General features: G+C 37.1%; 1 protein-coding gene across 4 annotated transcripts in view; it reads right to left on the reverse strand.

The window, feature by feature from the left end:
* Positions 1 to 23,343, reverse strand: part of LUZP2 (leucine zipper protein 2) — a 445,406-nt gene extending 422,063 nt beyond the window's left edge. Inside the window, exons 1-2 of one of the 4 annotated variants that reach the window (XM_060303405.1) lie at positions 22,554 to 23,343; positions 4,455 to 4,479 (exon numbers count right to left, since the gene is read on the reverse strand). In XM_060303405.1, coding sequence (XP_060159388.1) covers positions 4,455 to 4,479; positions 22,554 to 22,615 — 87 coding nt within the window. In that variant the 5' untranslated portion in view covers positions 22,616 to 23,343. The remainder of the gene's footprint in view (positions 1 to 4,454; positions 4,480 to 22,553) is intronic. The other 3 variants (XM_060303404.1, XM_030864854.2, XM_030864855.2) reach the window with 3 other exon arrangements.
* Between the last annotated feature and the right edge of the window lie 3,686 nt (positions 23,344 to 27,029).

Raw genomic sequence — 27,029 nt, forward strand, 5'->3', positions numbered from 1 at the left:
AGAGGACTGCTAGTAAAATGTAACTCTATTACTCGGTAAAGGTTAGAATATTAATCCATTATTCCTACTGGTACTCAAGCACAAGTAGATTTTTAATTTTTTTTAAGAAACAAGACCAGTTCAATTTATTAGGAGTTGGGTGGGGGGGGTCAGACTGGCAGGAAGGCTTTGGCCAGCAGAGGCCTAAGAGGGTCCCCTATTCCTGGTCCTTGGCATCACCATGTGTCAGATGTATTGACTGTCGACATGTGAAAGAAGAGGTCACTGTCTTGGGCTATAGCCCAAACTATTGTTTTGGTGAGGTCCAGGTTGACAAAAAAATATTCTGAGAGATCTAAAAATAAATTTTCAATTTCTCAAATTAGACTAGGTCAAACTCTCTCTCTAAGCACAACTGCTTAAACATATGCAGTCTAGATTATCCATTTTAAACAAGACCTCCAAGGTTACCTGGGCAAATCCCTCTTATTAAGGTTTTGAGTCCAATAGATGATATTATGGTTCTGATGATGAGAGCCACCCTGAATCAACTATGGAATAGATGACAAAGCTTTGCCCTGAGGATGACATAAATAGGATTACCTCAGAGATAGCTGGGTGAAACCCAGTCATGATGAAATAGGTATTTTAGATGATTATGTGAATGTATGAATAAGAGGGTGAGATATGCATGTCTCCTTCAAAGTGATCTAAATATAATATCACAAAGGCTAGATATACTTAAGACTATAAGTTAAAAAATTGGAATTATTCAGTCCATAGGCTAGGAAAAAGAATAAAAAAGGAATATTTTTCACTAGCTAAAGGAAACATGTAATGTGACTAATAAGCCACTATTTAGATGTCCTTCACATAAATGGAAGATGAGCTATTAAGTTATAGTGTGTCTTGGATGACTCATTTCTCAGGACTGCTCATCTTCTACTTCCAATTAAAACTCACATGGATTGTGGTAAAAAGGCCTGTTCTTAACTTGCCCACTAAAAGACATGTCTCTAATTCCTACCTGTGGCACTGACCATCTGTGAGGTTTGTGCAAATTCTTAACTTCCCCAAGTTTTAGTTTCCTCAACTGTAAAACGACAGTGATAAAAGAACCTATGCTGTGAAGTTGTAAGAGAATAAAATATATGAAGAGTTATAGCACTTAGCACAATGCTAAGACCCAAGACAATTTTTTTCAAAAGGAAAAGATAATAGCTGCTACTATTTTCATTATCTTTATGACTTGATCATAACTTGGCTAACTATGAATATTTGTCTGCAGAGGGGTAAGGTGATGATTGGAAAACATTAGTATCTATCAATCACCCTTGAATTTTTATTTTTCCTCAGTGACAGTAATAGAACTATACATTTCGACCTCTTGTAGGTTTAACTTATGATTTATCTTCTCTGCTGACTTGATTTATTTTGGGGTATGCTCACAAAAAATAAGTATCTGACATTTCAGTGGTATTACTATTGACTATCTAACTGAAACTTTCAGGTTTCCTAAATCTAGTTTGGCCTAGGTTTCAGTCCTTGTATAAGTGGGATTTATGTTGGTCCATGCTTCATTGTACCCCATCTCCCCCACCTCCAAAAGGATAACTGAACACAGGAAAATGTGTGTGAGAGATAAGACCACCTTTTCCAATCTCCTTTCCATTGTTAAAAGTTCCATTAACTATTATTCAGCAACTTACTGAATTTTAAATTTATACACAAAGATTCTCTTGTGCAATCTCAATGCTATTACATTCTTTCATTATATATATGGTTCCCCTGGACGGGAAAACATAAAAATCACACCTGATTTCTATGGCCGAGTGTGCTTCAAAGTGATATTCGAATGCGATCACACACACAAATATTCATTTCAATCATTTTTCAATTCTGCCTTCTCTTCGTGTTGATAACAATTCCATTTTCAAACATTCCTTTAGGTCATACACTAGTGAGTTTTGGAGTAGATAGTAACTTTTTGTAAAGTGTGATTAATTTAGTTCTGTTGGTAGTAATTTTATTGCATCTTGACAGCTGCCTTTCCACCAGATTTCCCCTTCTGAGAGTAAAATCCTTAAAATCCTACCATTCAAATTCTGCAAAATTAAAGATCTTAGATATTAGATATTTTATACATTGTAGGGCTACTTTACAGTAGCACAACTATGAAACTTCTTAAATCAGATAATAAACTAAGAAAACTAGTATAACTAAAGAAATCAGATATTAAAAGTAAAGCATTTATAGCTGCCTGACACCAACAGGTGCTGTTGCTATTGTTGTTTTTGCTGCTATTGCTGTTGTTATACTGAGCTAGCAGAGAGGAGCAAAGATATATTCCAGGCCTGTGCTGGCAATGTCTTCATGTCTAAACCTTGGCTAAAATGAAAATCTCCCTGTTATTATGCTCACTCACAAATTTAAAAAGATCAAAATATTTTCTTGAAAAAATTCAGTTGTTTATATTCTTTTTTAGAAAGCACCTATTGTTACTATCAATTAACTATAATGAGGCAGTAATACTTTATTAAAGTATGAAGTATAACTTCTCATATAACAAACAATAAATAAATGAAATCCAAAGAAAACCAAGACATGGGAAAACAACACATTCCAGTACACATGCAGACCTGCTTCACTGAAACTATATCCTGGAAAGATGCAAAACCTCTTTGCCAACAACTTTTTGCAGAGATAGTTTTAGAGGGAGAAGTATTAGGTCTGTTCTTCCAATATGTTCACAATCCATTCCTGATTCTGGAAATCTCATGCTTCCTTTCTTCAAGTTTGTTCTTAGTAGACTTAAGCTCAAAGTGTTGTAAATATATAAAAACAATAAAACCTTGAAAGAAAGAATCTTTAATTCAAACCTTTGTCTTTTCCCCTAAACCTACATCCAATTTGCTAGATTCTCTCAGATGACAGACTGCATTATTCAACGACATGCAAGACTCTCCAAAATTCAAGACTCATTCAGAATAAAATATTAGAGTATTTGAGTAGTGATGTTAATAGTCCTTAAATACAATTGTCTGAAGAACAGCTGTAGTCAAAGTATGAAGCAAGACCTCAGAAAAGAAGATGATGATGACTGTGAGAGCAAACCAGTTTATGAACTATTCTCCATTTGCTGACTAGCTTTGATCTGTGAACAAATAAAAAGTGGAAAGACCAAAAAAAGAACAACTCAATAGTTTGCATGATGATACACTATCATCTTCTGATGCTTCAATTATCAACTTAATATTCTCACAACTATATTAGGGACAATCAATAAACATATCCGTTAATAATTTTTAGCAGTTTCTTTTAGATTTGTTTAAGGAGGAGGAAGGGTCTGCACACTTCTCTTTCTCAGGCTATGGTACTTCCTTATGCTTTCTTGAGGTAAATTATTTCTTGCTTCTGAAACCATAATCTTCTGTCCCTAGAATATACCCTGAATTATCCCAAACTCCTAAATTTAAGAATCTATGGACCCACTGAAATTCTCACTCAATTAAAAACAATTAAGTTAGTGGGGGAGAGGTGGCTCCCTTTGCCAGAGCTGGCAGCCAGGAGAGAAAAAGGGAGGGAGAGGAAGAATTGGAAAGAGAAATAGAGACAGAGATAGAGAGACAAAGACAGAGACAGGCATTTGAAGCCCACACTAAAATCAAGTGAATTAAGATTTCTCCCTGATGATTTATAGAAAGGATAACATACCTTCAGGTAGCTATTTATTTTGTGCTAGGCCAACCTGTAAGTATAGAATGTTACAAAGGAAAAATAGCTACATCAGATTTTTCCTCAAAATATTCAAAGGACTTTAACAGCCATGACTAAAGTGTCAAAGAACCTAGACTTTAGCTTCAGACATCCCTGGGCTCCACCGTTCTGGCTCCATCATTGACCAGCTGGCCAGCTGAAGCCTCTTGCCTTAGCTAAGCTGTAATATACTCATTTATACATTGTATATAATAATTTAATTAAGCAACATAGATTAAATGAGGTAATGTCTAACTCGTAAGTGCTGTCTAATTATTCTCTATTAGTATTTGTTATTATTTTATTCACTAATAAAGTATGATGAATTAAAGCCCTTTTAATCCCTTCTTCTCAAAGAATCATTTCCCCTTCATCATTTCCATTTTATTTTCCAAGTCAGTAGAACCTTAATCACTACAAAGTGTTAAGTACCCCACATTTCAAAAACAATTCCTGGAATACGTCATCTTAGAAACCCAAAGATAAAGTAAATTGTTTTGTTTTTTTTTTAATGGGAGGGAAATTACTTGCTCAGTGATAAAAAGGCAGGACTTTGATGTAATTAAAAACAGCCTCTCATATACCATAAGTGTTAAACACAACATAAAAATAACTTTGAGCAGCAACATAACTACCTTATACCATCTGATAAATTCAACCTCCTTAAGTGGATTTTTAAGAAAAAAATTATAGAAATTGGCTCAAATAATTAAACTTACGCAAGTGATGTGATCGATGCCCTCACTGAGGTGGTTGATATTTTTGGAGTCAATAGATATGTAAGAAAAAATAAAAATGAGATTGAATAAATAGGATAAACTTTTTACATAAAAGATGTATAGAATTCTTAAACTGTAGCAGTAATTCTTTGGACAGGCAGTTGTCTTTTTCAAATAAGATTTCAATTATATGGTTCAACTTAGAACACAGATGATTTTTTAAAAATTATGTATTTTGTGTTAGGGAGGATTACAAGAGAAATCTAATACATATGGTAACAAGAAATTATCAAACCCTGAAAAAGAAGCCATACAAAGAGTTTTGAGGCACAGATTGCATCGTAGAGATTATTCCACCTCGAGTGGTCACAGAATTTCACATTCACATAAAACCTATTCACATTTCACAAAAATAGGTTTTGCATTAATTTCCATAATTAAATGGTAAAGAAAAGTATCATATATTAAATATGTATAAGTGACAGGTGTTTTAAATCTGTTATCTGTTAATCTTCACAACAAGACTTCCAGATTGGTTATTTTTCCAATTCAAATGAAACAAATTATCATAAAGAATTTTCAACAGCTCATTCAAGGTCACATAGCTAGTAATGTGGAAGACTAGGATTCAACCGAGGTAGATCAGCCTCTATCTTACGTCTGTTTTCCCAAAAGTAAAGCCTAAGAGGGGCCTCCTTTGGAAACTGATTTTATCTCAATGAGTGAGTACTTTCAAAAGAAGTTGAGACGGAACATGATAGAACAAAAACGTTCAGCAAAGAAGTGGTCCCAGCAGAAGACTAGCTTCCCTTGGTCCCTAGGGAAGCTTGGAGCATGCATTGCACCACAGAGGTAGACCCACATGGTTGTTGACTGTAGAGACTGGGGATAGGGCACGAGGAGGTTGGGGGACAATGGAGGGAGAGGGTGTATCACACCCAGGGTGGGAGAGGAAGCCTAATTAGGCAGCGGGTTGGGGGTGAGATGGGGGAGAAAGTACACAGTATGCAGGGGTAGAGAAAGGGACCCCATTAAGGGAGGCTAGGGATAGGACAAGGTGTTGCTGAAATAGAGGATGAATAAAACCCAGGATTAGGCAAAAAATCTCATTAAGGTCATTTTTCTGTAATTTTTTAGGTGATTCATTAGCATTTGGTGCCACCAAAAGCAACTGGTACCAGAAAAAGCAACAGGCAAATGGGGCACTCCTAGTGAACATGGACCAGGCACCAAAAAGATCTACTGCAGTCTCTGAAATCTGTTACAATATGTTATCTTCTCATATGAATATTCCATATGCTGGGATGTTGGATACTGGACCAAACTGATATCCTGTCAACTCCCTGGAACATGAGACTATGTTATTTTCCTTGCATTCTAATTTTCTCCTTCTCTTATGGGGGTTGGAACTTAACCTTGAAAAATTTCTGGCCAACCTGATTCCCCACCTCAACACAGGCAAGACTGTACAGTTATTACACAATTTTATACAAGGCTGAAGATGTAGCACACGGGTGTGTATGAGTGTGTGTCTGTGTGCATGCATGTGTGTATTGCCTGCTCAAAGGCAGATCTGCCTCACTTATTTGTGAACCCAATAAAGTATTCTACTCTATTTGAAAATTATATAAATGTATTTGTAGATAGTGATAATACCTTAGTTACAATACATTATGTATATATAAATTCTTTTTTTAAAATTTTTATAAAGATTTGACTGATGTACTTTTTCTTTAAATGACACATTCTTATGAAAAAAAAAGATCAATTTTACTCTTACAGGCTTCTTTTCACATTGGATAAACATCCACAGAAACTTAAGCTATTTTTTTATAATTAATTTTTATTGGAGTATAGTTGCTTTACAATGTTGTGTTAGTTTCTACCGTACAGCAAAATGAATCAGCTATACGTATACATATATCCCCTTTTTTGGATTTCCTTCCCATTTACGTCACCACAGAGCACTAAGTAGAGTTCCCTGTGCAATACAGTAGGTTCTCATTAGTTATCTATTTTATACATAGTAGTGTATGTATGTCAATCCCAAACTCCCAATTCATCCCACTCCTCCCTTCCCCCCTTGGTGTCCATACGTTAGGTCTCTGCGTCTGTGTCTCTATTTCTGCTTTGCAAATAAGATCATCTATACCATTTTTCTAGATTCCACATATATGTGTTAATACACGATATTTGTTTTTCTCTTTTTGACTTACTTCACTCTGTATGACAGTCTCTTGGTCCATCCATGTGTCTAAAAATGACCCAATTTCATTCTTTTTTATGGCTGAGTAATATTCCATTGTATACATGTACCACATCTTCCTTATCCATTCGTCTGTCAACAGATATTTAGGTTGCTTCCATGACCTTGCTATTGTAAATAGTGTTGTAATGAACATTGGGGTGCATGTGTCTTTTTGAATTATTGTTTTCTCAGGGTATATGCCCAGTAGTGGGATTGCTGGGTCATATGGTAGTTCTGTTTTTCGTTTTTTAAGGAAACTCCATACTGTTCTCCACCATGGTTGTATCAATTTACATTCCCACCAACTGTGCAAGAGGGTTCCATTTTCTCCACACCCTCTCCAGCATTTCTTGCTTGTAGATTTTTTGATGATGGCCATTCTGACAGGTGTGAGGTGATACCTCATTGTAGTTTTGAATTGCATTTCTCTTATAATTAGAGATGTTGAGCATGTTTTCATGTGTTTGTTGGCCATCTGTATGTCTTCTTTGGAGAAATGTTTATTTAGGCCTTCTGCCCATTTTTGGATTGGGTTGTTTGTTTTTTTGATATATAAATTCTTAATATAAAATTTGCTTGACGTCCTCAAGTCACATAAAATTCATTTATGTGACAATTTTCATTCAAATTTATATAAACATAAGAAGGGTTTTTTCTTTTTCTTTTTTTTTTTTAGTATGGAAATGGCAAATGGATGACCTATTTTCCACTAATTTTTTACAATTCTGCTTAGAAGCTATAACTTTGAATTTTTTATCATTATGATTATTACTATTCATCTTAGTGCCTTTATACATAGCTGTCTTCTTCCTGAGATTTACTTTCCTAAACAATTTTTTCCTGAATACTTTTAAGTGTTGAAAATCATGTAGTTCTGTGACACCTTCTACAACTCTCTCCTCTCTGTTCCCAGAGGTGGGAAACTTTACTCTCTGACATTTGGTCTCCCTCACATTCCTCATTTCGCTACCCCCTCCTCAGTTCTCCTGAGATGTAGAGACTGTTTTATTTGCTTAGGGTTGCTCAGCTATAAGGCAAACTCACTTATTCTGAATCCATTCTTCTCATGTTACTACACTCACTCTCAGTTTCACTATGAATGAGGAATAAGGGACTCATCCCCACGAAATATTTATCTCCCTCTTTCTGACAGTTTGTCTTTTACGTCCTTTTTATAGCCAGAACAAAACTAACCCCCTAAACAACAGAAAACAGTCACTGCCTGCATTCAGCGGAGGCTTTTTCTCCCAACAATCCAGTCTCCTCCTCCACAAACTCTAATTCAATGCCAGTGACGCACTGTGAGCATCTGTTTATGGTCACGGCGCTCACCACTCATCTTTAAAACATTCTATTTTCCAAAGGTCTGGGTTTTTTGTTTCTTGTTTTGCTTTCCCCAGATGCACTTCTTATTACAAAAAGTCACCAGGGAATCCTGACTGTATGTGCAGAATGTACCATACTTGCATCAAAACACTAAATCGGTTCCATTGTCACTTTGCCCTCCACTTAGCATTCTGTCTGGCAATTCTTATTTTCCCAGCCTATCACCCTTTCAGCACTTCTTTGGGATAAACACTCTCTACATTCAGTGTTTGAAAGGTTGCAGTAGACAAAAGCTGGTGATTTCCTGAAAGAACAATTCACACATTTCTACCAGAATTTAGCCTTTGCTTAGGACTTATGGGATTCATCTACTGATCTTTCATCGTACAATCTAGGCTGTGGAATCAGAGTCTAGGGTCCAAATCTTGGCCCTGAAACTTACTATAGCTGTAAGGAATGATGGATAGAAAGGAGTCACAGACAAAATGTTATTTGTTTTGTGTTACACAGGTCTTGAGCATATGAAAAAAATAATCTTTACACTTTCAATTCTTTAAACAGATAGTCAAAACAGCAACAATTTTAAAATGGCCATTGATAAATTTATGTTTTCCAAATATCTGAAAGTGCTTTAAAACATAGTTGTTGGCCTGGGACAAATCTCATCCATTTCTTTCTCTTGCTACATTGACTATAAAAATAAAATAAAACATTACCAATGATTACTACAGGATCATGACTAATCATCTTATGACTCTGTGTAGACTTTCTTTCATGTATAGATGTTTCCAGTTCAGACATGATCAAACATGAATTCAAAAGCAGGCAAAAGTGATTTCATTTTTGGTTAACTGGCATGTCAGCAAATACAATTTTCATTTATTTATCTTTAAGAGGAACTTGTGATGTTAGCTGGTCTCTATCAATTGACATAAAAATCACACTAATATCTCAGGTGGCAAAAAAATCACCATCTATTTTGTTAAAATAATAATAATAAAGAAAAACAGAGACTTAAACTATGCCAGACAGGAGAATCAACCAACCCTGCATTTCCTCTTCTATGTATATCTTAGGTGAGAGAGAGATGAACTTCTGTTTTGCTTAAGGCACTATTATTTGGCATTTTCTGATACATACCAAGAAATTGCATCTTAGCTGATTAAAGACGTAAGGGCTATAGGCAGGTACTCACATCGACTTATGAAAGGTACACTAACAAACGTAGGACCAAAATCACGCATGACAAAACATCAAATATTGCATATGTACCACCTCCTTTAAACCCTTCCAGGATGATAGCCTTTGCTTCATCTTTTAACAGGCATGTTATGGATGCATGTTTGTGTCCGTTTGAAATTCATATGTTGAAACCCTAACCCTCACTGGGATGGAATTAGGAGGTGGGGCCTTTGAGAGGTAATTAGGTCATGAGGGTAGAACCCTCATGATGACACTAGTGCTCTTAGAAGAAGATACACAAGACTGCGCTTTCTGTCTCTCTGATCCATCAGGTAAGGATACAACAAGAAGACCACTGTCTGCAGACCAGGAGGAGTGCTCTCATTAGACAGTGGATCTGCCAGCACCTTAAGCTTGGACTTCCCAGCCTCCAGAACTGTGAGAAGTAAGTGTCTGTGACTTAAGCCACCCAGTCTATGCTATTTTGTTATAGGAGCCAAAGCAGACTAAGACAAGGCAACTCTGCCTCCTTTACAGTCTAACTTTCCAGGTCCCAAGGTAACTTGGGTGTTGCGAAAGCCAAACTCAGCCCTGGCTCTGGGCCACCTACCTGTCATTACTAACAGTCTCCTCATCTATAAAAAGGAGTTATTACTAACTGCTACACAGGATGAAGTGAAAAGATATGAGTATGTATAAAAATTAAAATTTAAATTCTATATGTCAGATATCCTTGTCTCCCTCACATAATGCCTACTTCCCTTAAAGTCTGTCCTGGAAAATTCTTTTAATTAAGAGTACATTGGGAAAATGGGTCCATTATTAAACTTTCAGGTCCAATTCCACTTAGGAGGAAACTAGACTTGTAGGAATCAACGTAGTGATGAATGGGACCAAGCTAACAGCACTGTGTTTCCAAACAAAGCCTATTTTCAAGGATAAATTCTCAAAAAACTGTAAAATAACTATGTGTAATATATAGATAATTTATTATAATTGCATATATTATAAAATACATGTATACTATATAGTATATATCATATATACATGCATATATACATGTACATGAATATACATACATTTATCTTTGGTAATTATTTTGATGTGAAATGAAGCCAGATTATTTTAGACATCAATTTTGAGATGAATGTGTCAGTCAATGAACAGGTTAAATCTAGAACGGAGATGACTGTACTATACTTCATACTTCACAGTGCCATCTTCTGACTACAAATGGAAGTGCAGTTCCAGTAAAACAACGACACAAACTTTCTAAGGAAAATCTGGGGGCCATAATACTAATAATGATAATAATAATAATTATTATTATTAGGTTAGGTTTCAGGATAGGCTGAGTTCAAATAATGAGTCTGTTAACTTTCACATCTGTAAAACAAAAGGTGACACTATTCATGACATGGGGATATTTTGAGGAGTTGCGTACACCAGACCCCTTAGCTCACTCATCCACGTGCGTGTATGGCACAAGTCTGGTTTTTACACTAGTCTGCATGTAGCTCTCAACAGCTCCTTTGTTTCTGAGTTACCTCCCAAATGCCTGATACCACGAATTTCAGTGTTAACTTTACTGTATGAGGATCCTGACCTTGAGGCTATGTCTATTAAATTGTGGGTTCAAATTTCACCTCTAGGGCTTCCGTGGTGGCGCAGTGTTTGAGAGTCCGCCTGACGATGCAGGGGGCACGGGTTCGTGCCCTGGTCCGGGAAGATCCCACATGCCGCGGAGCGGCTGGGCCCGTGAGCCATGGCTGCTGAGCCTGCGCGTCCGGAGCCTGTGCTCCGCAACGGGAGAGGCCACAACAGTGAGAGGCCCGCGTACAGGAAAAAAAAAAAAAAAAAATTCACCTCTACCTTTAGTAATGTTGTGACTTTAGGTATATTAACTTCTCTAATCTTCAGTGTTCTAATCTATAAAGCACATTCATGAAGTACAAAAAAGCATTAAAGTAATCCTAAAGAAATGTGTAGTACAATTCTTGCACACAAAGAAACAAACAATAACCTTTACCTACTATTAGGTAGGATCACACAGGTAGCAAGTGCTGAGCTGCAGTTAGAACGCAGGTCAGTCTGATTCCCACCACATGTTTCTAAGCTCCACAGTTGAAACATGGAAGCTATCTGGAGCCAGATGGTAGGACACTACAGGTCCCTGGTGTGACTTGGAAAAACAACATCCACAAATAAAGACCATATTATACAAATTCATGATTATTTTTCTTTCACAATAAAAACAAAATAAAATGAACATTATTTTAGCTGGAACTTTAAAGAAAGGACCTTCTGTTATATTTAGTTGTGAACTCAGAGGAAACCTGAGAGGAAGTTACATTTTTCTGTCCTCTCGTGGTGTAAATCGGAACCCACATGTGAGGCTGACGCAGATTTAGGGTCATGCCAGTGTTTTACTTCACACACTAGGAGGCGCTGTAGCACAGTGATTAAGAACATGGGCTAGAAAACTATTTGGAGTTTGACTTTAGACTCCACTACCTACCACTTTATAACTGAGGGTTAGTAATCTAACCCTTGTGTGCCTTAGTCTCCACAGATATAAAATGGAGGCAACAACAACCACCACCTCACAAGAAGTCTGTGAGGATTAACCTGGTTTAAGATATTACATAAGTGTTAGCTCTTATTTATTATCATATCATCTTTTGATTCTTTTCTTTATTATTTCAGGAGAACTAACTGATACTGCAGAGAGGAAGAGAAGCAGGCAATATGGCTGACATAGTTGCACATTCTGTTTATCACATAAAGTTAATTGAAACAAAATCTGTTTTTCCACATCAGTCAAAACCAACTGCTACTCATGAAGGAGGTGGGGATCAAAATTTTCATTTTTACCAGGCTAAAATGTGAAGGAGAAAGTGGAGTTTTCATTCTTTTCAGTGCTATCAGTAAGATTTCACCTGCTATCAAGTACTTTCTAAATAAAGTATGCCCCCTGATAAATCCATGTCATATAGTTTTATACCATTTAGTTTATTTGAGTTTAGTTTTAGTTTCTTAGCCCTCTGCAGAAAAGCGCAGGAGGCAGAGAATTATTTTCATGCAACTTGATTGATAAATGCAGCCTTGGTATGTGACAAGATTCTCACCTATTAAATTCATTTATATACATGTGAAAATGGGTGTTATTTTTGGCCAAAACATCACCATCTTTCCATCCTCTTGACTTCAGCTGCAATGTCATGTTAAGCAAGTGCTCAAGAGATCAAAGTGTTCCAGACTCTACAGTTTCAAATAGTTTCCAAATTTTCAGATAGAAAGCATCTGATTTCCACATTAAAATGAAAATTCTTTGGCCCCTTCCTCAGAGAATCTAATCTAATCTGTCTACGGCAGGGACAAGGAAGTAGCCTTTTTAATAAGCATCCCAGGGGATTCTGATTTAGGTACACTGAGGAGTGTACTTTGAGAAATACTGATCTGAGGAAACATATATTTTCTACATAGGAATATTGAAATTAGCTTGCAAAATTTTGTACTTATAATAAAGGCTTCAATTTATCTGGTTTAAAAATAATGAATTTCTTTGGCTGCTTTATTTAAGAATGTTTTTAATGTAGCCTGTCCCACCTCATGCAAACATGCAGCTATTTGCCAACACAGTCTAGTTTCAGCATTCTTGTTTATAAGTTTTTTTCTTCAGTGTGTATTTATGCAGAGATTACATTTTATAGACATCGGTATAGTTTCATTCACAAAACGATTCTCAGAAAAATGAGCTAGGATCTGACCACTTTCTAGCTGGGAAAATATGGGCTAATTATTTAATATATCCAAAATTCCTTCTCCCTAGTGATAAAACATGTATAAGTATAATGTGTTGCAAGGAAGTAAGGGTTGAGTGACAGAGAGTAAGCATCTAGCACACTGCCAGGGCAATAATTAGTCCTCAACATTAGTGGCTGAATCTGTAACTTACATGTTATATAAAATACCAATTGAAATAAAGACATACAAACAAAAAATCCATACATAAAAAAATCCCTTTTACACAAAAGGGATTCAGTATCTTTCAATATTTTTCTAAATTGTAGTGTCAGAAAAAAAAAACAGTTTTCCCCCATTCTTATGTGAACTTTTTTTGTAGAATGAGCTCACATTTCATTTTGTGGTATCTGAAGGAAAAAGCTACATGTTCTCAACAATATAAAGCTTACTCAACCATATCTGCTTCTTGCCAACATGTCACTTAACTTCTTCATGCATTTTCTTGTTTCTTTTATAATTTAAAGCAGCCCCCTCCCCCGCCTTTTCTGCTCAATGCTAAGAACTTAGCTTACTGCAAAGACCAGAAATGAATGACTGCCAGCATTAGAAAAGATAAAATTAAAATAACAAAAAAAAACAAGAAAAAGAGGAAGGCTAGTGATTGAGGACTTTCCTTTCTACTCCTACCGTCTCTGTTCATGCACATAGCATTCAAAGTTCCCTAGGGTGCTAGGCTTTTTATTTCCCTCGGCCACTCCAGCCCCTTCTCCACCATTCTATGGAGATCATGACCAACCTTACCCATTGTGAGACTACTTAATTTTAAAATCCAGAATCCTCTACTTGTCCAAAGGATTGTTGGTGTTTATGCTGTCCTACTTCAAGATACATCTTTTTGGTCCTGCCATCTTTAGGTCAACTCAAAAAATGAACCTTCTTTAAAGGAATTAGTGTGATATGGTAATATAATTTCAATAACTATATTTAATGTTTAACTGGATTAGCAAAATTATTAGCAACATAATTTGGAGCTTTCAGACTCAGAATAGAAGCTAGGTCATGTCATACTAGTTTTCCATACTATTTTCCTTGAGGTATTGCATGTATTTAAATCAGTGTTCCTAACTGGAATTGGTTACGGTGATTTGGAATTGACTTTCACATTGGTCTCAAATCATCCACATGAGCTTGGAGGAAAATACATTCTCCATTCAGGGGTTTTTTGTTGTTGTTGTTTTTCATCTGTAATAAGGGAGGATAAGGCTGAGTTCCAAAATCTGTTCACCAACACTTTTGTCTTGCCTATACCAAGTAAAAGTTTTTATTAAGGACTGCTCTTTCTGAAATGCAATACACTCTGGTAGGGTAAAATCTCTCTAATCCTTTCAGCCAGGTAATGTAAATTGGCAATATACTGAGTTGTATTTCTCTGTGCTAGAAACTATTCTTTTTGTACATTAGCTTATTTGATCCTCTTGACAAATCTATATGAGAGAGGCAATGTTATTGCCTTTTCATCGATGAGAAAAATGTGGCTAAGAGATGTTAATTGACATTTCTAAAATCATTTAGCTAGTAAAGCTGACTCAAAGTCTGTTTGATTCCATATTCTTTGGATTTAACACATATGACACCACAAACATTTCCTGTAACCCCTACCCCATTCAACTCAAGCTACTCACTGAGTAAGTGCTTCTAGATGCTCAGAGTTGTGTGTTGAACAGAGTTAAAAGATGGGGAATTAATTAGAAACCCTTTTGAGGATAAACAGGAGGAAGTCACAGAAAGTCACATCCTCCATAGGGACATGAGATAAAGGCTAACCCAGAATCTACATTAGCCTTTGCCGATACCTTAGCTCAGCTGAAAGGACTGCTTTGGAAGGCAGCAAGTCATCGCATGCTTTTTGTTCCATTTTTCCTAAGGAGCATTCACTGAGCTCAATTCCCTCCTGACCCTACCCCTAGAAGAATCATATCAAGAATAAACTACAATTTTATTATTTTGGCTGTGTCAGTCAAGAACTTTGAAATTCATTTAAGGAATTAATTTACTTTGATTTTTAATAAAATAATTAAATGTTGATTGCCTGAGGTATCCAATATAAAATCAACACACTGAATCATAATAATTTCTACATATAGTAATAGCTAACATGTCTTAGGATTTCCTGAAGGACGAAGAGTACAGCTATATGCAGGTACTGAGAGAGAACTTAATATACTTTCTTCAATCTTAATGGCCCTAAATATTGGACATTATTATTTTCCATTTTATAGATGAGAAATTTAAATGTCGGAATGGTTAAGAAACCTATCCAAAGGCAGGGAGTTTATGATATGTATGTGTAGACGAAATCTATTACCACTTTGCCCTAAAAAATGTTATATAACTAAAAATTGTATAGGCTATGATGAAAGTATAGAGACATGTAAACCAAATGAAATGCAATATCACCATAAATTAAAGCTAGATATGAACATATTTAGGAACTCATCTTTGTAAGATAGTTCAGTATGCTACCCATTGAACAATACTACACAGTTGCAGTATAGATTTAATAGGTGAGGAATATATATAAGCAAATATCTCCCAGGAACTACACTTATAGGAAAAAGTTTCAATGAAAAGATCCCAAAGGTACCAAAAATATCACCTTACAATAGAACTGAAAAGCCAACAGTAACCACTATAGGTGTATCTCTTGCAAGGTGAATTGTGCAAAGTTGAGAACTCATTAGTGACTCTGCTTTGGGTTTTGAAAATGACCTGGAAATCTTTTTTAGGCCAACTCACTCTTCAAAAAACAACTGAATACAGGTGAACAAATGGTGTTCAGCTCATTATTGTAATTCCCTTTGACTATAGCACGTTGTTCTATCATGATTCTACGTGGCTGGAGAATTTTTTAAATTACCTTATACTCTACAATAACTAGAATAGTTCTGGATATAAGGTAGGTACCAACTATACCAATGCGTCTTAATTACAGAAGAGATGACATGGAGAGTAATCATATGATAGAAGAGAGAGAGCACTAGGGAAAGTTCTGGGTTCTTGTTTTGCTTTTCTTCTGTGGTCTTAGGGAAGTCTCAGTCACTCTGGACCTCAGTTTTCTCACCTCTAATATGAAGGGCTTTGGATGAGAACACAACCTTGTATTCACAGCATGTTTCCCAATAACAGACTCTTTAAAGTACACTCAAAGAGATTAAAAAACTCGAAAGCGGCACCAAGCAAGTCAGACGTAATTTGCAATGCAATCACTACCTATGGTATAACGATGTCTCCTAGTATTCATGAAAGCATTTTCAGAGCACAGTGTTTATTTGGTTGAATTTTAGATTGTGTCTGAATGGAATGGTTTACTTTCGATATATATATTTTTTGCATCTTATGATCATGAAGCAACATTTCTAAATGTCTCAGTAAACATGTGCCCCTTTCTGATGCAGACTTAACATGATCTATGTCTTTTCTTTTCCCTTAGCAGCAAATTATACCCCGTTCTATGATCCACTCAATTGACATATAATGACACATATGCATACACACACAGTAATCTATGGCAAAAATATACACACTTTTTCATTTAATAGTCAGAATTTCATAGCACAACTATGAAGAGTTTATGATAAACTATGTGCAAACTAGTTGAGAGTACATGATCTCCAAAGCTCTTTTCAAAATTGGTTTACTATAAAGTCCCTTTTATGTGATGATTCTTAAGACATATAGCAGTTGAGCTTTTTCTATATCAGCAGTTCTCAAATTGTTTTCAATAGTAGAAAAAAAATCTACATTTTCTTCCCTTAATTTTTCTAAATGTTTCTACCTTTTATAGCTTGCTGATGGATGATGAAATTGATTAACAAGTAGAAAATAAAGTTGTAGAAACTTTTATATCAATCTTGCCTATGTAGCTTGAAAGCATCCTTTTTTATTCATTGATGCTTATGCTCACGGCTTTGATTTGATGGTACAATTTATGCAATTTAATTAAATTCACTTGTAGCTATATAAATTAAATATTGCTAATCATACACTTTTGTGCTAAATCATATTCTATATGGTAAAATTAAATATCACAATTTTTCATGGTGTTCACCAAAGTGCACAGTACCATCCAGGAACCAAAACACTTTTCAAAGACCCACCCGATTTACCAGGTAATCCTCATTATTTCTCCTGCTTCCCCTCTTCTTTGGCGATCTTTTCTTTCTTTTGCATGACGACTGTCACTCTTGTTAATTTTGTGCCGTCCAATTTATTTGCATCCAAGTTTTCATTTATTCTGCTATGTCCAGATCAATCACAGATACAAAAATTTCATGAAAATAATAACTATATAGTAATAGCTGCACAGGCTAACCTCTGTTAAGTACTTACTATGTTCCACGGAATATGGTAAACTCTGTTTTTAGATGAACTCATTCAGTCTTTACCACAGTCCCCCTCAGGTAGTTCCTATGAGTAGTCCTATTTTCTACATGAGAAAACTGGATAAAAAGGCTAAGCAGGGCTTCCCTGGTGGCGCAGTGGTTGAGAGTCCGCCTGCTGATGCAGGGGACACGGGTTCATGCCCCTGTCCGGGAGGATCCCACAGGCTGTGGAGCAGCTGGGCCCGTGAGCCATGGCCGCTGGGCCTGTGCGTCCGGAGCCTGTGCTCCGCAACGGGGGAGGCCACAACAGTGAGAGGCCCGCGTACCGCAAAAAAAAAAAAAAAGGCTAAGCAATTCACCTAACATCATACAACTAGCAAATGTTGCATGATACTAATGTCAATTACAAAATATCATTTCTCTCATTGTCCTCGGTAAAAGTTATTTTTGATATTGCTTAATTGACTTTATTTGCTCTTTCTTCTATTCACACTTCAAACTTTAAAACCTTGTTGTTAATATTTATCCAACTTTACCTTATATATAAATATTTCTGAATGTGACTAGATTATAGGTACATGTATTTGTAACTAATATATTATTTTATTGCCTTATGTAACAACTGATTTATTGCCAAGTACACTTTTGATGTGTAATAATGAAAACATCAAAAACATTTCTGAATGTTATGAAGATAAGTTCAAATGGAATTTTTTGGATTTTCTAGAGAAGAAAATTTAATATTAAACATTATCTGTTTAATCAGGTTACTTAAATGATTTTGTCCCATTTATTAAAAAAGATTTTCCTCTAGAAGTCAGTTAAAAATAGCACACATGCACCCACAACAACACAAGCGCTCTCATAACACACATGAGAAAGCATAATTTCATTACACCCATATACCGCCAGTGGTTTCAGTGATTTTTCCTTCCTGGTTGGTAGGTCAAGTTCTCCCTTTCAATTACATAGAGTTTGGTCTGGGACAATTGTACAGTCAATTCATAAATGTTTGCGGTGTCTCTTTCATTAATTATAAAGAAAATTTAGTGCACAAAGATATTCCACAAATAAGTCATTAAAAAAACTGCTATTGTAATTAGGCAACTAAGGCCCTGAAAAGGGATTTAAAAAGTCAACACATTGGGTTTCCCTGGTGGCGCAGTGGTTGGGAGTCCGCCTGCCAATGCATGGGACACGGGTTCATGTCCTGGTCTGGAAGATCCTACGTGCTGCGGAGTGGCTGGGCCCATGAGCCATGGCTGCTGGGCCTGCGCGTCTGGAGCCTGTGCTCCGCAACGGGAGAGGCCACAGCAGTGGGAGGCCCGTGTACCGCAGAAAAGTCAAAACATTTTTGCCAATATCTTGGCCTGGAAGAGACATTTCTCTAACTCAATTACACAGAATGGAGAAATTCTTACAAAGAAATGTATGCAGGGTCATGTAAAGGTGTGTATGGGGTAAGACTCCTTGTGTACTTGGCTTGGGACAAAAAAAATATAATACCTCAGATCAATTTGGGGGAATTAAAGTAAGACTCCTTTGGATATCAAATTTATTTGCTTAAAAATGAAAATTTTTTGGTGCTTATTGTGTTTTTATTGTGACTCTTGTCTTTCCTTTATCCTATCCATCAACTTGATTCTGAGGAGAGATTGAGGCACAGAGCAAAGAGGAGCCTGGGGCATCTTCAATATATAGTACCATCTAAAAATACATTCCAAAGTAAACATGTGGTGTGACTGCTGATCAGAGGGCCCAGGACAGACCTGTAAGGTGACTCCTGTTGGGAGGACTATAACCGACCATCTGCTTAAAGTTCTTGCTTGATGGAGAACCACCAGAAGTCAGTAGACCTTCACTCCTCCCCTACCATATTCTCTCCCCATTAAGTCATTTAAAGCCAAAAGTATCAAGAGTAGAATCACAGCATAAAGGAACAGAGGTTCAGCAGACTAAAGTACAAGCCTTCTCCAGCACTCCATGGGTCCCTTTTCACCAAGAACTTCTGAAGATTTTTTCACCCTACTATTCCTTTCAATACCTGTACTACTTCTTTCTGAAGTGAATTGCTGGCTGCCTTGGAACAGCAATTTAATGCTTCTACAGAATAAGGCTATTTAAAAAGTACAGTTATTCTATTCTGAAGATATGTTCGCTTTCTTTGACCACATTTATTTGTGTACAGGTTAAATGGATTTCTGCACTAGCTACATCATTCATTAAATTAACTCTATTTTTTTTGAATTTATATATACTTTCTAAATAGGAGAGACAATATGCCAGGAAATTACAGCTCTTTCTACCTCTAGGGGTTCAGCAGTAAAACAGAGAACAGTTCTTGGCTATTGTTGAAGGTGAACATTTAGCTTTCTTTCAGGACAAATGAAGTAACTCTGACTGGGGGGGCATAGATGTTGTTCACTTTGGTGAAAATTACGGAATTTTTGTGCTTCGGCATATAAAGTTGCTACAGAAAATGCAGGGATAAGGAAAAAATAAAAACAGAAAGCTATTCAAAAATTCGTATTTAAAAGACAGAATTGTTTTAGAGTTTTCATCCCTGTGGGTAGAATACTATTTTATGGTAACTATCTTTCTCTAATTGCAGCATTTACTTTAGTGAACACATTCATTAACCTTAAAACAGAACTGAACTTAGACCTATTGGAAAGATAATAGCAAGGTATTAAAGAGCTATGCCCAGAAAGAGATGTTGAAGCAAATAATTTTTTTTTTTTTTTGCACCCAGAGTCTCAGATCTGTGTTCTCCACACTTTGAAAAGAACTTAATAATAAAAGACAAGTGATAACACCCGAAGGCAATAGGAAAATTTAGCAACTGCCACCCTCTGCTAGTGCATTCAACACAATTGAAGCATGTGAAATGCCTTTTTCTTCACAAACAGGACCACTGACTACGAAATTAAGTCTTAAGTCTACGAAATTAAGTCTTTGGCTAGAAAGCCTACTGTCACAGGTGGTCATGGTTCAGCTACACAGTTTTTCTCAGCCGGGCAATAAGCGCACCTCTACTAATGCAACGGTTCTCACAAACCTGTTCAGTTTAGGTTCTAATGTGCACATTAACCAAATGCGTACAAGAACTCTTAAATACTACAAAGAGAATGGCCTTTTGTTAGAGTCCATTGAAACATGAGCTCTTCTTTGCAAAATGACATATTGATAGTACCCAATTCATTGTCAAGTTCTCTTACTGTCACAAGGTAATCTGGGTATCCAGTACAGTAAATTGTTACCGAGTAATCACAATAATAAGACATGCCACCGATTAGGAAAAGTTTCGCTTTTTTAAGCCCAGCATGCTCTTTTGGTTGAGTTGGCAAGAGGGAAAATTTAAAGAAGACTTGTCACAGTTTTCACATACAACCAACACTGCAGAAGTTTCATATCTAAAGTAAACTAGGAACGACTAATTCGATTTTTGTTGTGAAAAGTGCATTGACTATTTTTTTTTTAATTTATCCTTATAAAAATTAACACTTTTATAAGGTGATGGCTCTTTGTTTTTGTAGTATATAACCAACATTAAAACTTCGATTTCTGAGCCACTTAAATTATAGTATCCTTAAAAAGCAAGTGTACTTTTGGAACACTAGAGATTCACTGTACTTAAAAATCATTGTGGGCAGGGCTTCCATTGTTTAAATATTTATTATTCTCTGCATATATTGACAGGCATATACTTAAATGTCCCAAACTTTGAGAATTTCCTTTCTCTAGAAGAATTCACAATTATTAACCACAACACAAGAGTTCAGAGTAAATAGCAAGACACTTCAAAAAATAACAATTATGCATGATTAGCACTGAGTGTAGAGCTAGAAACAAATACTAAAATGGGCTGTTATTGGAGCAAGTTATTATAGTACCGGGAAGCAAACTGATTTTAAAACCATCTGCCGTTTGTGAACTCAAGTGACAAGCAACCTTAAAATAAAGAATACAGCTCATATTCCATTTTAGTCTGGGAAAGTCACCTGGGCTTTGTTTGCAAGCAGAGACTAAGTTCATCAACTACTGGGGCTAAACCAAACAGTCCTCACACTAGAAGGAAAGTTTGGTTACAAGAGCCTGAAAGAGGGTGTGTCAGTTAGGAATGGAATCAAGAATTTTGCTGCCCTGACTTTTCATACATAATGAGTTTCCTTCATACTTCCCAATTTCAGAATTAGATATAATCCTATTTCCCCTCTTCGTTTTCCAGCAGAAACATAATCAGATAATGTTTCCATTCACATAGATTTGAAAAGATCCTTATCCTGTGTGGGTCATTTTATTTTATAGTAGCCAAGGCAGAGAGGTTGCTGCCAGTATGTTCAGGCCATGCAGAATAAAGGCTCAGTCCTGGGCAATGAAACAGTCCACCTTTGTGCTGCTCTTGTGGAAGAAGAATGAAAACCCATCACCAACTTTGGGACTTGATCAACAGTGGGGAATCACAAAACTCTTTTCAATCAACGCATTTTAAACCTCCACTAAAAATAGCTCCTCTGTGCTTGGGCTTAAAGTCCCATCTATGGCCAGGGATGGAATACAGTACTTAATTGTTTCTGACTACAGTCCTTGCATCAGCACTCTGAGAGTGTCTTCTAACTTTTAATCGTCTTGTGTGCTCTTTAATTAGACCTGTTCACAAGACAGCCAAAGGAAAGTGCCTACCACTAAGCCTACTCAAGACATGAAAACAGTCTGATTCACAAGTCCAGGAACTTTGTGCAAGGCTAACCATCTCCCAAGATTTGTCATTTTTCTCTGGTTCCCTGTGCCTTAAAATGAGACACACTTGGGGGAGGAGGTAAGCGCTGTGGCTATTAAGACAGCTCCGTTGTATACAGAGACTGTCTGGTGACATTACTCTCCTTGTCTAATTTCCTTTCTTTATTTCGTCTCTTACCGCGTGTTATCTGTTTGCTACTACTAGCGCTGGAGGGAAACATGGCTTTGGAAGGAACACTTGGTCCCTTCACTGGGAGGAATACTGAGGATTTCTTTAAGGGCTAGGATAACTAGGAAAGGGCTCTACTCCCTCAGAAGGATTTCAGAGCCCGAATTATAGAGAGACCCCCCCTAACTTAGACGGGAGATGCAAACAGCTGAACTGTCTGTCCTTGGCCTCCACAGGTGACCTGCGGTTGGACCAACCTACCGGCAACTCCTCTCAGCTCAGGTCACTCACGCTCCTGGACTCACCTGGTGCTGAGGACCAGCGCCGGCAGGAGAGGCAGCAGGTAGTGCGCTGGGCTGAATTTCATGCTTGTCACCTGCCGGGATCCTCCTTTCCTCGCTGCCTGCACTCTCCCTACTCGTCCTCCGGGTCCTGTCGCTCCTCAGTGCCCGGCTCTGTCCCTGGCCAGCAATGAGCCCTCTCCAGCAGCGGACGGAAGAAAACCGACAAGCAAACGGACGGACTCCTTGCGAAGGCAGGCGCTGAGAGTGGGGAGTATCTTCGGGAGTGATGTCACCGGCGAGGCGAGCCCTGCCCGGGATTGTTCGCCGCCGCAGCTCCCGAGACCCGAGGGCGCGTTGTCACTCGCGCTGGAGGCGGCGCGGGGAGAGGGAGGGGGTGCCCAGCGATGGACCCGCGCGCTCCGGTCAACGGGCTGCACTTACCCAGCTGCACGCCCGCCTGGGGCTGATCTTTTTATTCCCGCTTCTCCATAGGATGGGGAAGGGCGAGGCGGGGGCCAGGAGAGAAATCTAATCTGCCAGTAACTGAACCGGCGTTCGCGGCAGGAGGTGAAACAGAATTCACTGGGAAAGACTATCGGAGGCTAGAGTCATAGGCAGGCGCCCCTCACTTGATTAAACAGTGTTTGTAAAAACGTTGCTCTGGAGAGAATGTTTAAAATATTATTCTAATTAAAAATGCATAATGACTCGTTTGATGTGAATGGAAGGGCAGTAGGAGCGAGCAGCGTCCAGAAATGCACCCTGAGACCGTATTGCCATTGCAAGCTTCTTAGTCCGCAAGCGTGGACTCTAAAGAGGTTTTCAGACAGTTGAGATGTCTGCTGTTTGTGTGATTTGAAAATTTCTGACCTTCCTATAATTTCAATGTGACTCTGTTTGTACCACCAACGGGTAGTGGGGTTGGAGTTGGTGTCACAGGTTCACTCACCTAAAGGGTGGCTTTTCTTCAGGTGAGGAAACATAACTGAGACAATCATCAGAATGTTAGTAATTAACTCGGAGTGGTGGTATTGGAAGGCAGAAGATTTTATCTGTCATTTTTTTCTACAGTTTCCAAATTTTCGTTAATGAACATCTGATATTTAGTAAGCTTTATTTTCAAAAATTAATTAGAAAAATGAAATAACAGAACTCTATTTTGCAAAAGTAATCCTAGAAAATAGTGCCAACTTCATCTACTAAGATGTTCGATTCTAGGATCTTTACAACAAGGGTATTCTGGCAGGATAACCTTGTTAAATAAATGTTTGTAAAGCACTACTTCATACATTGTTTCATTTGATTGTTTCAAGAGCCAACCTAGAGAAATATAAATAGCCCCTATCATAGAGATGAGGAAAGATCTCATCAAGATCTGAGCTGTATTTTTTTTTTTTTTTCAACAAAGAACTGTGTTCTTCTAAATCTTAAGCAAACCGTACTGTTGCCTGGAACATCATACTTAGCATAACAAACTCGGTGATTAACACAAAGTTGATGTTCAATAGAGGTTGACATGCATCAGAGACCCTAGAGGGCAAAGGTCAGATGTTCTCCAGGAATTCCTATCCAGATGGCTCAGCTCATATCCCAGTTTTTTCAGGGGCTAGCCATTTACAGTAAAATTTAGATGAAACTTCCCCTTTAGTCTATTTTTTGAAGACATTACCTGTAGGAAAAATACATTTGTTATAAAGCTTTATTTTGTCTAATTTACCGATCTGTTTTTGCTTTTGCTTCTAATGGGATTGGAGTTAAAACACTCATACAGAACAGATATTACTTTAAAAAGCCCAAGCCAACAAAATAGATGAGTAATAACTTTTGTAAACTGGATACCACCCTCTTGGGCCATAGTAAAATCCACAACAGATATAACTAGGAATACACAAATCAACTCACTTGTGAATTGCATGTCATTTACAAAGAAAAATTGCACTACACTTTCCTAAAACAGAATTCTGACTCTGAAGAAAAATATGCATTTCAGTTTGCTTTTGCTAGAATTATCTAACAATAGATTCTCTGCTCAGTTTAGAAGGTGATCATTTGAGTTGTACACTAAACAAAGCCATATGACTGCTTACTCTCTGGGGAATAACACTCATATTTGTACAACACATTTTTTGTTTAGCTAACAACTTTGAATTTATTGTGTGCTAATCATAGGAATCAAGTGTGGTAGTCATTCCTATTATTCTCTTTTGCGGTTGAAGTGACTGAGCGGTTTCAGTAACTCCTACAGTGGACATGGCATTCAAATTCAGTCTGCATTACTTCAAAACATTTGTTTTCTTGAGAAAGAGTTTTTTAAAATATGCTTACATAAGAAAAGCTTTTCCCCACCCTAAATTGTATTCCTTTAAATTAGATGTGCAACATGAACAACAGACTGCTGTAGACTGTGAACCAAGAAAGGGAATCACCAAAATGAACTTTGTTTTGACGGTGTCTCACAGTTATGTTGTGCCACTGCACTGGATATCAATAACAAGCCATAAAGTTTGTTGACCTTTATGCATTTTCTGTAAGCAGAAAAAAAGACATCCGGGCTTCCCTGGTGGCACAGTGGTTGAGAATCTGCCTGCCAATGCAGGGGACACGGGTTCGAGCCCTGGTCTGGGAAGATGCCACATGCCGCGGAGCAACTAGGCCCGTGAGCCACAATTACTGAGCCTGTGCGTCCAGAACCTGTGCTCTGCAACAAGAGAGGTCGCGATAGTGAGAGGCCCGTGCACCGCGATTAAGAGTGGCCCCCACTAGCCACAACTAGAGAAAGCCCTCGCACAGAAACAAAGACCCAACACACCCAAAATTAAATAAATAAATAAATTTATTAAAAAAAAAAAAAAGACATCCAACTTAGGAGGGCATAGGAGCAACAGGCAAGCACATCTTGGACAGTGAACCTAAGTGGGATTGTGGAAATTCCTGCAGATTTAGAGGACTGAAGTATTATATTATGAATTCCAGTATAGATCTGCCTCCCAGCGGAAGACATTTCTTAGGGAACTACAAGAACATGTCTCCATCACCCATGACATTCTTTCCAGACTGTCACAGGAAAACTCAAATCCAGACTTGATTTTATGGCTTCAGAGAGTTTGTATATGAATGTTAAAAATGTAGCAGTGCAGACAGGAGACTCAGCTGAAACTACTTGTCCTATACTGAGTCGCAACACTGAACTCAGCAAAAGTTTTTTGTAGTAACTATACCCAAGTCTGGATAAAGAACATGAAGAAAGCCCATGCAGTTTCACTGAGAGGGTAGTCTCCATAAAATGCTGGAAATGGGAGACACAGAGGTTATTTTTTTTAAACAGCTTTATTGTGTACCTTAATTCAGGTATCCAAAACACCATTTCAAAGTATATAATTAAGTGATTTTTAATATATTGCCAAGGTTTTGAAAGCATCAGTATTATCTAATTCCAGAACATTTTCATCACCCCCAAAATTAACTCTATATCCACTAGCAGTCACCCACCACTCCCTTCTTTCTCTCTTCTCCCATCCTTGGCAACCACTAATCTAATTACTGTCACTAATGGATGTGCCTAATTCTTGACATTTTATATAAATTAAATCATACTACATATGGCCTTATGTAACTAATTTCCTTAGTATCGTTTCAAGGTTCATCTATGTTGTAGCATGTATCAGTACTTCATTCTTTTTTATTGCGGAATAATGCTCCACTGTAGAGATATACCACGTTGTATTGATCCATTCAACAATTGATAGATATTAGGGTCATTTCCATGTTTTGCCTATATGCTATGAACATCTATATAAAGTTTCCTTTGTGAACATCTGTTTCCAATTCTCTTGGAATATAACTAGGAGAGGAATTCCTGAGTCATATAATCACACTACGTTTAATTTTTTGAGAAACTGCCAAACTGCTTTCCAAAATAACTGTATCATTGTACATTCTCACCATTAGTACAGGAAGATGTCAATTTTTCTACATCCTTGCCAAAACTTGGTATTTTTAATTTATTATTATCATTATTATAGACATTCTAGTGGGTACGAGTAGTGTCTCATTGTGGTTTTGATTTGTGTTTACCTGATGGTTAATCTTACTGAGCATCTTTTCATGTGCTTGTTGCCCATTCATATACAGTTTTTGGAGATATGTTTCTTCAAATTCCTTGCCCATTTTGTCATTTATGATTTATTTCTGAATTATAAGAGTTCTTTATACATCCTGGATACAATTTATTTGCTAGATACACAACTTGAAAATGTTTTCTCCCAATCCATGGGTTATCTTTTCATTTTCTTGATGGTGCCATTTTCAGCAAAAAAGTTTTTAATTTTCATGAAGGCCAATTAACATGTCTTTTTCTTTTGTTACTGTGCTCTTGGTATCTGAGAAGGTTTTACTTCACCCAAGATCATAAAGATTTATGTCTATATTTTCTTCTAAGAGTTTTATTGTTTTATCTTTGATCCACTTGGAGTTTGTTTTTGTGTACGATAAGAGATA

Source organism: Globicephala melas, chromosome 8 (assembly GCF_963455315.2).
Source record: "Globicephala melas chromosome 8, mGloMel1.2, whole genome shotgun sequence".
Taxonomy (NCBI): domain Eukaryota; kingdom Metazoa; phylum Chordata; class Mammalia; order Artiodactyla; family Delphinidae; genus Globicephala; species Globicephala melas.